We start from the raw sequence: 14,956 nt of genomic DNA, 5'->3' as shown, positions 1-14,956 counted from the left end.
ACTCATTGACCACTTGTCTACTTGTCTACTCCCTATTCCTCCCGCGCCACACTCTTCTGCTGTTGATATGACTTCCTGTCTCTTGCAGCCCTCATTCCCCCCTGGGCATTCCCCTTCTGTCGTGTTTGCCAACCCACCGCCTCCACAAATGAACCCAACACCACAGACGCGACAGGTAGGCCTGGCCACTGCTCACACACCCCTGCAGCACACAGTGGTGGACTAGTTCTATCACTTATCAGGGACTGTAGCTCTCAAGTTATGGGATGTCAGCCAAGTCAAATGATCCCCTTCCACACAAGTTACCGAGTTAATTTCTGTGGTGCGTTGTAAATCTAAGTTTTGTGTTTCTTTAATACCTGACCCTCACTTTTGTCAGAGGAGTGACAGACAAACCAATCTGGATAAAAAGCTGGGATAGAGATAGTCAAGGTCTTTTCTTCATACTGCAAATGTCCTTGTGTGCTAGTCTGGCATAATTACTGCTCACTGTCGCTCTATGGAATCTTCCCAGTGGAAAACAGTGTAGACTCTCCTGAATCTATGTGTAAATTTCTTAGACTGCCTGCATGTCTGTTTGCCTACTTCTCACCAGTTCTGCACCATTTTAACCTGCAGTGTCAGCCTGTCCATGGTACTTTGCTTCACAAAGTATAACAGCTTAGTGTGCTACATGCTCACACTGGCCTTATATACACCATTTAAACTCTGTAGTCTTTTTCACCCCTAATGCTGCTGAATGACTGGAGGAAATGCAAGAGGCTCCACTTGAGTTTGTTGTAATTTATTAGAGTTCAAACAGTAAAATAATTAGTTTTATTAGTGTTAAATGATTTCAAGTGAAGTCTCCAGGTTAAATTTGTATTTTTTTTTTTACAGTTGTAATAATTAAAATAAAATAAAATCTAAACAAATCAAGAAATAGGAGTCGCTGCAGAAAGTGGGCAGACCCCAACTGTCTGACTGTCAGAAAGCAGCTTTTCACTGTTTTCAGACTGTGAGTGAGTTTTATTTTGGCCTTAAACTGCAGTTTTAAAGATGCAGAACTGGAAGGAGCCTGTCAGTGCTGAGTGAAGCATGGATCTTGTGCTTTTGTCTTAACCTCTGTCCTGTCTGCCTCTCCTCCTCTAGTTTGCCCCAGGGCCCCGGTCTATACACCAACAGGTACTAACAGCACAACTGACTAACATGACAGGGGTTAGACTTGGGCGGGGGTTTCTTGTTCAGCAATGAATAAGAAAATTATTTATTTCATTAAATGAGATAGTCCCCAAGAATATAAAATTAGCTTAATGGAAACATTTAACAGTACATCATAATATTTTCATTTAATATTTCACCTACTCAGTGAATGTGTTTAAGTATCAAAATCATAGTTAATATAAATATGAGCAAAAACAACCTAAGTAAATGTGTGTTTTACAACAGTCATCAAAATGCTAAGAGAAAGTGATTAGTTTGATTGAAAAAATATGAAACAAAGACATGACAAATCAACACCAGGCTCTCTCTGTGTTAAAGCAAGGTGATAATTCCTGTCTTCCAGTTCTAGTTGTAGAGATGTAGCCTGTTGTTAGTGTGTTTAATCATAACTAGAGTTTATTTTTTTAGGTTATTGGGATTCACTGTTCTGCCTTTTCTCTGCATGCTGCTTGTTAATTCACTGCTTGGCTCAGAATGGATGGTTCCTGGGCTTTTCTCTAACTGATTGTGGTGCTCTCTTTTTCTCACCCCTTCTCTTCCCACCCTCTTGTTTGCCTCTGTTTAATGTGTCTCTGTGTGTGATCTGTGTTTGTGCTGCTGAAGGGAAGCTTCAGGTCGCTACAGGTAACTAAAATTTCCTCATTCCTCCAGTTTTTCCTTCCTTTTTTTTTTACCCCCTCATCCTCTTGAGGAGTCCATATGTGTGTGACTAATATTTGGCAGTGTTTCGCTTTGTTGGCTTGGTGTCGTTTTGCTGGCTACGGCGGTTAGCTCCCAGGCCAGCAGCAGAATGTCAATGAGGAGGCTCTGAATGAACCAGCATTAGCTGTTTTATCTCCTCTGGCAGACAGGGCCAATATGTTTCCAGTTGGAGTCGAGCCACAGATTCATGGACAAACTATGAGCTGTGGACAAGCTAGTTTCACTTTGTCCAAGAGATAAAATCATGTGAGGGCATGGAGAATAATTTTTTTATGGCAGAGGTTTCACAAAGGTAACTAATAATTCCCTCATTTGTCTGTCTCCTCTCACCCTGTTTCCATCCCATTTTTCCTTCCACATTTTCCTGGCCTCTCTGTTGACTTTCCCACTATCTTCTACTTTTGCTCTGCGTCCTCTCAATCACCTGCTTCCTCCTTTCTCCCCCTCCACACCTCTCTGTGGTCTCCCTCCTTGGTTTGCTCACCTGCCTGCTGTCCAGCCCTACTATACCAACAGGGCCAGCCTGCCTCCTGGCAGCGGGCCTCGAGGTGTCCCTCCCAGCAGCGCCCCTCGCCCCGTGACGCCCACGCATGTCTACCAGCCGGGCCCTGGCTCCCAAATGATGATGATCCCTGGGCAACAGTTGCCCTTCCCCAGCTCGCCACAGGGACCTGCCTACTTCATACCAGGACAGGTAGGGGGCACAAACTTGGATGTCTTCAGCTCGCGGCACTGCCAGATTTTCTTTGCGCATAAACCAGATGGTCTAAATAATTGAGCACCAGCACACAGATCATTTTCCATGCTCTGTATTTATGTTAGAACTGAAAAAACATTTCTAAATTGATGGGGAGAGAACGTGCCTGTTTGAAGAACTAGCTTTTGTTGCTCTATTTTTGTTGGAATCAATTCTGTATATATTGTATCCACAAAATATGACTTAAGTTCCTTCAAACGGCCCAAGCCCTTTCTGCTGAAGAGAGGTTGTGCAGGTCTTTTTTTATACAGCTTTTATCAGTGTTACTAATGATTTTGTTTGTTTCTCCTCCCTATCCTCGTTCCTGTCTCTCTGTCTTATCTTCTGTGTTCCCTTCTGTTGGTTTCTTTAGTATCGGTCAGCTACCTACGTGGCCACACCCCAGCAATACCCAGTCCAAGCAGGCACCCCAGGCTTCTACACAGGCACCAGCCCCGCTGAATATGGTACTTATGGTAAGAGGCTCTACCTGGGGCCTCACCTGAGCCACTCACACACAGAGAAACACTTTACAGGGCTTTTACACTGACACAGGAGGAAGTGCTGGTCCAAGAACTTCCAAACTTAATTAGTTAGAGTCAAACAATTATTAACCTGAGACTCACCACGTCCCCAACATCAAACAGAGCCTAATACTCATGAATGCGATATAAGGAAAATGTTTTTACAGAGGGCGGGCAGTACAGCAAACTAACACAGATAGTCAAAAGCAGAAAATCTACTAAGATCATCATTACATCACCCCGACCGAGGTCACCGATAAATCAGCAGGTTTTTCATTATCATTTCAGCTGTCTGTAGTCTTCATATTTTTCAGGTTTCAGGCTTCATCCATCCACTGTCCTATTTTGACGTACTCAGTCTTCCTGTTCATTTTGCATCTCTTACCATATCAGGAAAGAAGTGGTTTCCCTTTGATGTTGCTGTTAATTATAGTTGCCTTTATCTCAAGTCAACCCCGCTTCTGACACATCTTGTTGCTTAGGACACTTCTGGTTAGTATGAAATAATAAGTAATAGACCAGCAATTCATTCTACCTGCTTGTAATCTACATCCAAACATAAAAACACAGAGCTGTTCTGCTTTAAACATGATGAAGTAGCATAATGGTTTTTTTTTGGGGGTGGGGTGGGTTTAAGTTCCTCAGAACCAAAGAGAAGCAGCATCTTTCTGCACTGTTAATTGTGCAGTGACATTCAGCAATCACACAGGGAGAAACCAGCAGAGACAACTTTCAGCACAGACACAATAACCATAATGAGATGCAGCTACAAGGCAAATTTTGCTCGGGGCGATGGGTGTGGCTGCATTCTGGAAAATGTTGGAAGTTGTTGACTGTCATAGTCAAAGCAGGTTGAGTGAGAAAATTTTAATTAAAGCATGTCAGTGTGAATAACATCTGTATTTATTATTTTATATTAATGTCTCCATGACATGCTGTGGCTGTTATTAGTAATTAATACATAAGGCAATTTCAGCTTTTTACTTATTTATCAATTCCTATCATATTCTGTTGTCAGAAACTTGGATTACTTCACATCTATTAAATACTGTAGCAACACAGACATGTCTGCTGTTGATCCTGTGGGTTGTTCCACCCTCTAGAGGCGGCTGAGTGTCGGTACACCACAAGAACTGATGATGCCCTGAAAACAAACTTGCTGACCCCCCACCAGCAGGCATCTGAACTATGTGTTGTCTTTGTTTAAACTGTAGCTCATCAGCAATAGAATGCACAGGCCTGAATACAGCACTGTAAAAACACAGTTCTTCCTATTAGGCCGTCCATGTCATGCTCTTTGCACTTTGCCATACTGCATGATGTGTGTGGTGCTTCAACAATACCTCTGCGTCTGCATGTTTCACAAAACTGCCACTAAAATAAAAAATCAGAAGTAATGAATATTGAATAATTCTAAATGTTGTTGATTTCCATATTCAAATTGCTGTTTAGTGTTTTCAAACAGCTCGTTATTGTCAAAGGGCAGTTTGTCTTGGTGAAATGCAGCAGGAAACAATACTTTATTCAACTTTCTTTGTCTGCCAATAAATGCAGAAAAAAATATCATTGTGTAAAGAAGCTAAAATTGAGTCAAGAACAGTTCATAAAGCTAAATATAAATAAAGCGATTCTCTAGAAGGGGTTTTTGTGCGCTGCGTGTTGCTAACAGTCATGATGTAGCGGTGTGTTTTGATGTCAGATTTCACCCTATCTGCATTTAGAAGCAGCCTCGGAGCCTCTAACCAGATCATTTAGTCTGAGCTGACCTCAAATAGTTACCTTATTTAGCTTTAATGCAATTTTTGTAGCTGCAGAAGAAACTTGACCTGATTAGCTTTTGCATCCATTTCATCTGTTGCATGAAGTCAACATCTCTCATAGGTGTTGACACTTTTCCCTCCTGCAATCAGTTACATTGGAAATGTCATAAGGTCGACACTCTTCTTCCACATTCGGACTTATTTATTATTTACTCGTGTTTTCTGAATATTATGTTCATGTTTTTTTATGTTACTAGGACTGATTAATGAGCCCCCTGTTTAATGTGTAAGGATGCTTTAAAACAGGGGTGTTTAATTAAATTCAAAAAGGTCCAGTTTTACAAATGATCCTCAAGCAAAGCTCCTGAACTGTCCCACTTTCATGTCGTCTCTCACTCTGTGGGTGTATCTCACTGATTGACTTAGGTCGCAGTGATTGGTTGAGTAGCATCACGTGACCAGTGCCTTAAAGTCAAGAAAAGTTACCTCCATTAAAATAGAAATGCTTCATCATAATTTGATAATTCTCAACAATTTATAGGTTATACCTTTTAGTGACCTCTATTTTGACCTCTCCATGATCTGTTTCCTGTTGCAGTCAATAATATTCTGTTGTTGATCTGTTTTCTCTTCTCATCAGTCATACATCCCAAAGTCCCATGTTCTCAAAGCAGTTGTTCACTGCTCACTTGAGTTTGAATTGGAACTACATACCTGCTATAGACTTTAAATAAAGTAGAATCTCTAGGTTGCAAATGCATCCTTAGAGTCACTTCATGATCTGAACTCTGCTGTTCTGGGAGAAACCCCAAGTCCTGTTAATTTTGACATAAATCGTAAAGAGCTATTACAGAAAAGAAGAAAATAATCAGTTTTTGTTTCTGTACTAAGCCTGTCTGCTGAAACAAAAGATGATCACCTCTGGAATACTTCCTGGCTTTTTCGACTTAGAACAGCCCACCAGGGGCGCAGAGACGGTCTCATATGTCTGTTTAAGTTTTGTGTTAATTTTAGTGGCTTTCTATTTGTTGTCCACGTACGTTTCTCCTCTGACAGTAGCAGCCTGTCGGAGGTATGAGAAAGCTGTGTGGCTGTTATTGCTGTTTATTTAAATGACTGTACAGGACATAATGTCCCGTGTGTTTGCGTTGGGGGGTGCGTGTTACATTGGTCATTCTGCGAGTCATGTGTCATGACATAAGCAATGGCATATGATCCTAAATAAGTGGTCATGTGACACTGAGACATGGCTCTCTAACTGTGATAGGCTTGATCACTGTTTGCTTTGTATGGAGGCACAGTGGTGCAGGCCCTTTGACCACCGAGTCCTTTAATAGCAGTCAGGTAAACACACAAACACATACGTAGTGCTGACGGAACATGGTGACTATTTTTAAGACACCCTCCCTCGAAGTTGAGTGATTTACTGAACTCATCTCGCATACATACACACAGCCCACCCCCTTAGTAGTGGGCTGTCAGGTCCTCAGCAGCATGGATCAGATCACTTGAGAGAAAGGGGAGTCCAAATGACACAACTGAACAGTTTAGGTTGCCTGCCAGTACAGTGTAGAGGGGGAAGGGGAGGGAGTGAGGGAGGAAGGTAAAAAAAAAAAAAAAAGAAAAAAGAAAAAGTGAAAGGCAGGGAGGAATCAGGAAGGTCAGAGGGAGGAGCAAAATGAAGACACGCTGGAAGGGGGAGGGCTGAGCAGTAAAAGAAGTCATTCTGAGAGGGCACCTGTAGAGAGGACAGGAAGAAGTCAGAGAGGGGGTTTGAAGAGAAACCCCCTCTCCCTTTTCTCTCTACACAGATTTGCCTTTAGCAGGCATTCAGCATGGGGAACCGTGGGTCTCAAGAGCAGCAGGACTCTGAGGGTAGGTGCCGTCCAGATAGTGTGTCTCTTTACAGCCCCCCACCCCTCCTCTCATTGCTCTCTCAATCTCCTGCACTTTATGGGTCATATTTCAAGCCTCTTATTTACAGAATTGGGACACTGTCCAAGAAAAGTCTCATTCTGCCTTTTGGCTTTCAGGTTTCCAGCATGCCCAACTTCTACCTCTCTCTGTCCTTCTCTGTCTGCCTGTCTTCCCTCCCTTTCCCTCTTGCGTGCTCTCTTCCCCCAGCCGGTGTGGGTTTTTGACTATATTTAGGCTGTGCTGCTCCTGGTCAACAATGCAGACTCAGTAATGTGAGTTAGACTGAAATGCATGCAGAGGGGGAGAGAGGCAGAGCAGGAGCTAGTTACTGCCAGACTGGGAGAAGAGAGAGGCCTCTTCAATCCAAGGAGTTTATTACCCTAGTCCTGTGAAACTGGGCTGCAACTGGTTCTGAACTATAACTGAGGCCAGTTACAAGGCCAGGTAATATCACTGAATGGTTGAATGTCTTATTGACATTATTGACTGGGTAGGCCAGTAGTTCTTTTAACTTGTGGGTTTTTTTTCTTTTTTCCTGTGGTCCTGTTGGCAGCTGCTGTCTTAATTAATGTGCGAGTGTGATAAATATCTACATCCTTCAGACATAAGAGACACCAGTGCACAGCTGGGCAGAGACAGAGGCTGCTGTGTCATGGTCTGAAGGCCTACCTCTGGTGCTGTCCAGGTGCCATGTCTGCTGTGGTGCATGCAGATACAACATGAAGGCATTTTGAGATCTCACAAGAGCGTACAAAAAAAAAAAACACTATTAGGAACAAAGACTTCATTTTGAGGCACTGATGTCTGTTCAAATGTACAAGTTGATAGTTGCAGGTATTTTGAGATATATCACTTCACTGCAGTAACATTTAGAGCAGCGATAAGAAAAAGAGCCCGGCAGAAATGAAGCAATTTCAGTTTGAGGTATTTTTAGAAAATGTTTAATTACAATCATCTGATACTTGATTTAAGTCACTTGTTACTTAGACTGCGTGTAAACATGGGCTGCAAAATTAAACAAGTGTTAAGCTGAAATGATTAGTCGATCATCTGAAAATTAATCAGCAGTTACTCTCGTAATGTAATTATTTCAATTTCTCAGGCAAAAATGGCAAAAGCTTGCTGTTTCCAGGGCCTGAAATTTGAATATTTGATGATTTTCTTTGGCATTAATGATATTACTCTAAATACCTTTAGGCTTTGGACTGTTGGTTGGACAAAATTCACAGTTTAAATGAGTCACATTTATCTCTGAGAAATTATAATTAGCATTTTTCATTATTATTCATGCACATTTTATCTATAAAATGGGAAAATAGTCAGGAAATTGATAGAGGACATGATCGTTAGGTGCAGTCAAATTTAGTTAAGTGAAGCAAGAAAAAAAATTCAACCTGAGTCATTTTACTGAAACAGTTTGGATACGTGACCGATCATTAAAAACAACACAATTCAAACAGTTAACAACTTACAGGTAAAGATCAAACTGGCATAGTTTACAAAAACACATTTTTGACCTGGTAATTAATCACATTATTCAACAGTCTTCTCGATGAATTGGTCAGAATGTCCTAATAGGTTTTAAACCATCAGTGTTTGTCCTTTTTAAGTGTAATCTCTTATTCATTTGTTTATTTATTCACTTGTTCTCTCATTAATCACAACTTCATTCCTTCAGATCACCCTGTCCACTTTTGGAAAATAGCTGTGACAGTTACCCTGAAATGCTGCTGTGATAGGAATTTTAAAAATTCACATGTTCACCTCTCAGTGTTTCTCTACAGTGTTCACAGGAAATTAATTTATTGGACTCAATAGCCCAAGCTTATACATTGTTTATTTTTGTAATCTAGGAATTGAAGTTTAATTGAGGTGTCTTTACATAGATTGGAAGCTGTTCTTTATTAGAGCATTAGATAGATGCCTCAAATGTCACCTGGCAGGGAAAAGAATTTAGTACTTAAGAAAGTGCAATTACCTCAGTGTAATGACATTATAACTGTGCAGTGGACATAAAACTGCAGCTGTTGTGCTGCAAATCCTCAAGAAATCAAACCGTCAAGTTTTAGATGCAGCTCGTCCAAAGAACCTCAAATTAGACTAACATGACTTCAGTGATGTGCAAACACAGCTTATGTGTTGTCTTATGTGTTTAAGATAAGTTATGAGTATAGGCTTAAGTCAATATGTGTTGGTTTAAACTCTTCTCTCTTATCTGATCCACAGCAGGGGCCTACTACCCCGCCCAGCCTCAGTTCACCCCCTCGGTGCAGGCGGCACCTGTTATTATGAACCCTGCCCCTCAACAGCAGCAACCACCACCTCAGCCTCCCCAACACATCCCCACCAAACGGGAACGCAAACAGGTACAGTCAGTGATCCAGGACATCATGTTACAGCTTGTAAACCAGCACACTGAAGCTTTGGGAACGCAGGTGATCCAGGATTCCCATATTTTCCAATTCTGACTTATCGTTTCATCATGATTCCAAGTAATAACATTTTATTAGCAGAAGGAACCAGTGTTAAATGTGGTTGAAATGTTAATAGAAAAGTAGCACAGACTTAAAAGAACAGTTCAGCTAAAATGGAAAATGTTATCAGCTCTATTTGGACACTATCTGTTTATCAGAGTAGGTCTGGTACTTGTCTTTTATATGAGTTCCATCTAAATACATTATAACTGTGTTTTCTACCCATGAGAGATAGACATCTGCATGTACATCTTCAAGATACTGCGGACTAAAAGCCAAATATTATTTTTGGCTGCTGAATGATGGAAAAAGGTTGGATCACTGCCGACTTTTGATGCCGCAGACTGTTATCTACAACATACATGATCATGTGACTATGCAAGAAACTTAGGTACAGATTCATCTTTATATTGCACTGTCAAGCACGAAGCTGGTGTGTTGCACCCAGATGTGAGATAGATGATAGTTTTTGGAGCAAACGTCCTATCAAGGTTTCAACTGCAGATAGTTAAAAACATTTTTGAGTTGCATTGTGGGTGATGCAGAACTATGTTTTAACGAGGAAGGTGATGTGTACTGTTTTTAGTTGGACTACAACAGCGGGGCCAGCCATATAAACGCAATTGTCCGTGACTGACTGAGTGATGAAGTTAATTCCATTGGTCGGTTGGCCGAGTGTTGGAGTTGGTAGTTGCTCTTTCAAAACGGGTTGTCAACTTAGCGCCTTTGTCGCTAGATTCACCAACTTTTCAGACAAACCTTTTGTTACTTTGCACAGAAGACAGTCGTCAGCACTTCCCAGCTTTCCCTCCCGCACCTCTTAATGCTGACTGCACAGTATTGGAAAAAATACATCCTGGCTTGTTGTATTGCGATCTCTGACTGCATGGTAGCTGACGTGAACGAGCTCATTTTACAAGTAAATGTTGCTCAACTTCTGTGTTTTGGTGATTTTTGGGGACGTTGCTGTGGTTATAAAATCAGGATTTTTGCAGCAGCAGAAGAGCAGCTTGGAAGTTGACATCTAGTCTTAATCGGCCACGTTTCAGTCACTGTTTCATACTTGTTCCATTGTCTGACAACAGAAACAGAAAAGCATGTAAATGAGAAGAAGTTTATTGTGAATTCAGCTGTATTTAAACACTGTATATGTGAACGCAGAGAGGGGGAGAGAAGCCAACAGATAAAGAGCCAAAACCAGCTGACGGCAGGCAGAATGTATATACAATGCAGTCCAGCCAGCTGTGTCCAGCACATTATTAAAGTGCAGTGCTAAATCGGTGGAGTACACTTTATCCATTTTGGGACTTAATTCAAGAAGCAGAGGTTCTAAATGTTTCCTAGATACAAATTTCACAGTAATGCAATTTTCAAAACACAGTATAGCTAACATGTATGCAGTTTACCAGTCAGTAAATTTTCTTAATGCTGTAACTTTACATTAGAGTCAAAGTAAGAAAAGTAATGTTTTGGACTTACCCTTTCAGTGTAAAAGTCTTTAATTTAACAGCACCTCTGCAGTAATATTAAGAAGTAATGCAGTTTTTCCCCATAGTAATCCATAGTAACCCAATGACCTGATGGCACTGAGATAATACTGGCTGGCTTGTTGTGTTGCAACCTCTCTGAAGATGATTCTAGAGTCATTCTTGAGCCTGGACATAGAGCTCAGTTTACTGGTTGAAATAGATAGTGTCGAACTCGACCTTAACTTGGTGTTCTGTAAGACTAAGCTGCTGTGTGACATATTCCCCAGTTCTACAGTATGTCTAGTGTTTCCTCAGCTCTCTAAGATGGCCCTCGCCTGGTATGTGGTAGCTCTCTGTGAAGCGAAGCCCCAGTTTGTGCCTCTCGTGTAATCATCGTTTTTACATTTGAGACTTCTGGGCTGATGGTTACATTTGACTCACAAATATAAGCCGCTGGTTTCCTGCTTCCTCAAATTCTTCTGTCCAGTTAGAATGACAAATATTCTGTTTTCTGCACAGCTGCTTTTCAACCTGTTTCATAAGATGAAATTTACTTATTTAACCAAAGATTGCAAATGTCTCCTTGCTCACCTTGTATTGCACACTTTAGTTCCCTGATAGTTTTTTATTGTCATACCTAAAATACACATAAAATCACAGTCACAAAGCGGCACTAGGTCTGGAACAGGTTTGCCTATGTCTGCATTTGCACAGATTTTCATTGCTTATCAACTGTGCGAGAGTGTCTTCAAACTGGTTTTGTCTAGTTTGGAGCTTTTACCATATTTTGTGTGGGTTTGTGGTTAATTTTTGGCCTAACTGACTCAAGTTTGTTTTACTTTATGGAGGCTGGAACTTAAATATTTGTTCGTCTTCATCTGATTAAACTTTACCAAATTGTTTGGGGAAAAAAGAAAATTATATTATCCGAAGTCTTTATTTCTATTTATATATTAAGTCTTGGTATAGTCTGAATCCCTTAATCTATACCAGTATTACTTGGAGAAGGGTCGGAAAAGGGTCTTAGCATTCAGGGCTGGAACTCTGTTCTCTTGCCTCAAGACTTGCATGATGCCTGGGTCTCTCCTGCCAGGGAACTTGGCTGGTTATCAGGGCCTGTGGTCACCTGGGGTGGACTTTGGCCTGTTCCCATGGGTCCCGGCTGTGCTACAACACCAGGTTCAAGGTTCCAAATATGTTCACTGTCTCTGTCACACACAGATGCACAAAATGTAAAACTCCCATAGTAAACCCAAAATGACAGACAGAGACACTTAAAAAACCACAGCACAAATCTTTTTGCACGAGTGACATTCATATTTTACTATGTAAGGGCATTGTTTGTGTGCATAAGTACACCACAAGCTTTGCATTCTTGGTTTTTGGGAGTGATGCACTTAGAGAAAGCAGGTAGAGATTTGTTATCTTGTAAAAGACACAACAACAGGACATGAGGCTTTGCTGTGGGCAGTGTGTTACCTGTGCTTGTTGAACTGCAGGGCTGTTTTGCTGCTCAATCATATGCAACTTTTATGTTGTGGGTTTGAACTTTGAACTGGATTTTAAAATGAGTGTCATGGCAGTCGTGTTTTACACTGCACACATCTGCCCAGTCTTTGCCCTCTTTGTACCTGGTGACGTGCAGAAGCTGTAGCTTTGCAAATTGCCTTTTTTTTCTACTTTTCTTCTCTTGCTGTCCCTCTCGCTGTGTGTCAAAGAGAAAATCCAGAAGGGAGGGGGGTGAAGGACATGTCAGCACATAGCTCAGCTCCACGTGGCCATTGGTCTCCTCCCCCTTCTGAGCCGGAAGGGCTAACCAACCGGCCTTCCTCTGCTGCTGTGGCAACCCCCTCCTCCTCCTCCTCCTCCTCCTCCTCCTCCTCCTCCTTCTCCTTCTTCTCCTCCTCCTGTGCTGGTTTCCTCTGCTCTCAGATGGGGTGAGCCTGAAAAAAAAATCTGAGGAGAAACCTGAGTGTACAGGATGACGGAGCAGAGAAAGTGAACGAGGAAAGGGGGAGTTTCTTGTTCTAGCTGCAGCTCATTTGATAACGATAATTTTTTTTCCCCCTGGAAACCCTCCCTTTACTCCCTACCATGCCCCTCCTTCACACTCCGGCCCCTTTAACTGTCTGTTAGTCTCTGTGGGCGGGGGTGCGCATTCCAATACCATAGCTTTACAAGGCCAGTCGCTTTATCCTTTTTTTCCCCCCTCCCTGTTCTGTTCAGTGTATGAGAAAGGGAGGGAGTGAGTCAAGTTGCTAGCTAGCTTACTGACAGCCAGGCCCAGCTCCTGTCCTGCTCTGCTGGCGTGTAGCTCACCCTGGATGCGTGTGAGTTGAGCTGAGGTAAAACTACGCTGGCTGCATTCACCCACCATCCTGATTTGTGGGGTTGAAAGTCCAACCCCGAGCCTACTAGAACAGCTACTTCAGCCCCAGGATGAGAGAGGCCTGCTAGGGGTTGAAATGCTCCGGGAGTGAAGTTGCTGACAGATTGATCCAGGTAAAGGTCGGTAGCGACAAGCAAATATTGTCCTTTATTTTAAAAAGTAAACCAGGGAGTGTTGTGTTGTACAAGCTCTTTGTTAACTTGTGCACTTAAATGACTGTGCAGTACTTGTGCGTCACTTTATTCAGTAGCTTTCTGGCTCACACCAGTTTCATGACAGCTCTGACTTCCTAAAGTAAGTATGTGGAGTGTGAGTGAGAGAAAAAGAGCACTGACTAGAAAACACATGTTTGCAATGTATGGGCACTCCTTATGAGCGAGTGATCAGATTTTTAATAATTTTTTCCCCCCTCTGCTGTGCTCTGTGTGTGTGTGTGTGTGTGTGTGTACGTGTGTGTACAGGAAAACTGCCTGATTGTGCTTTGCCTTCATGAGAGTCAGGCATTTTCACAACAGCTTGAACTAGTGGTGGAATTCCTTTGACAATTTGCCTTAAGGTTAACTCGATTCTTGCTCATTCAGCTTTGCTGGTGACTAAGAGGTTGAAGCGAGCTCAGTTGTGCAGCAGAGGAATTTGCGTGGCGGTTAGTGTTTGGATTTGGTGCACCTCAGTATTCAGAATGTGAGAAATGTCGCTTTCATTGAATGAGAGGCAGCTAGCGAGAGGGAGGACACAGAAAGGGCTGGGCGTTGCTTCATGGGAAGGCCACTTATTTTGCATGTTACTCCTCACCCTGACTTTTTTTTCCTTTTTTCACTTTACTCTTCTTCAGGCTAGTTTTACTGCATTTCTTAAGTGATTCGCCTACCTTCCAGATTTATTACCTCTTCACATTCATTTTTGTCATTTCTTGTGCTCCCTCCTTGACAGCTGGTCTCCTCCCTGTCTCTCCCACAGATCAGAATAAGAGACCCTAACCAAGGAGGTCGAGACATTACAGAGGAGATTATGTCAGGGGGCCGTAGTGGCTCTACTCCAACCCCACCACAGGTGAGTGACCATACTATGATCTCAAACAAACACAGTTAACACAGCAGATGTACAAACACTCTTCTGATACAGCATCATTATATTTTGAACATCCTTTGAAGTTAAATAAGTGAAGTGACAACGCAAAAATATCAGATCAGTGGTTTACCAACACGAATGGATTCAGATTAAGACATAATGAAGTGTAGTTCACCAAAATTTTTTTTATTGTTGTCAGTATCAAAACTGTTTGTTACAGTTTCTCAAGTCTAAATGTCAGATTAGTCCATGGTCAAACTTCTAAAACAAGAATTCTTTCATGGGAAATGCTCCAGATCGCCAGCTCTCATACATGTGTCACATTTTTTTCCCCAGTCAAATGGAAAAAGTAGTTTTGTCCTCACCACAAAGTTCAAACCTCATTATTCTGTGTGTGTGTGTGTGTGTGTGTGTGTGTGTGTGTGTGTGTGTGTGTGTGTGTGTCTGTGTGTGTCTGTGTGTGTCTGTGTGTGTCTGTGTGTGTCTGCATACAGACAGCCATATCTGGATCAGAAAATACATCAGTGGCGCAGGCCAACGGTGAGAGCGTCACAGCTGCCGCTACACCACCAGCACTGGTCAGACCAGGTGAGTACATGCACAGAACCTTGAACATATGCACAAAAAAGATATAAATACAATCTCTTAGTTTATGTTTGATATTGTTCATATTATACTTCGGCTGCTAATGCTGCTTATTACACAGACACTGTT

At 42.0% G+C, this 14,956-nt stretch overlaps 1 protein-coding gene across 9 annotated transcripts in view; it reads left to right on the top strand.

The window, feature by feature from the left end:
• The window catches only part of LOC139614360 (eukaryotic translation initiation factor 4 gamma 1-like), a 38,330-nt gene that overhangs the window by 8,933 nt on the left and 14,441 nt on the right, over positions 1-14,956 (top strand). For 2 of the 9 annotated variants that reach the window (XM_071471526.1, XM_071471523.1), the window contains exons 4-11: positions 89-175; positions 1,132-1,164; positions 1,807-1,827; positions 2,405-2,599; positions 3,015-3,117; positions 9,069-9,208; positions 14,132-14,224; positions 14,737-14,830. In XM_071471526.1, coding sequence (XP_071327627.1) covers positions 89-175; positions 1,132-1,164; positions 1,807-1,827; positions 2,405-2,599; positions 3,015-3,117; positions 9,069-9,208; positions 14,132-14,224; positions 14,737-14,830 — 766 coding nt within the window. Of the gene's footprint in view, positions 1-88; positions 176-1,131; positions 1,165-1,806; positions 1,828-2,404; positions 2,600-3,014; positions 3,118-5,923; positions 6,801-6,876; positions 7,287-9,068; positions 9,209-13,080; positions 13,294-14,131; positions 14,225-14,736; positions 14,831-14,956 lie in introns of those variants that run through there. The other 7 variants (XM_071471524.1, XM_071471525.1, XM_071471527.1 and 4 more) reach the window with 7 other exon arrangements.

Source organism: Trachinotus anak, unplaced genomic scaffold, assembly GCF_046630095.1.
Source record: "Trachinotus anak isolate AG129_WGS33_773 ecotype Australia unplaced genomic scaffold, CSIRO_AGI_Tana_v1 ptg000034l, whole genome shotgun sequence".
NCBI classification, from domain to species: domain Eukaryota; kingdom Metazoa; phylum Chordata; class Actinopteri; order Carangiformes; family Carangidae; genus Trachinotus; species Trachinotus anak.
This window is presented reverse-complemented; position numbering and strand designations above follow the sequence as displayed.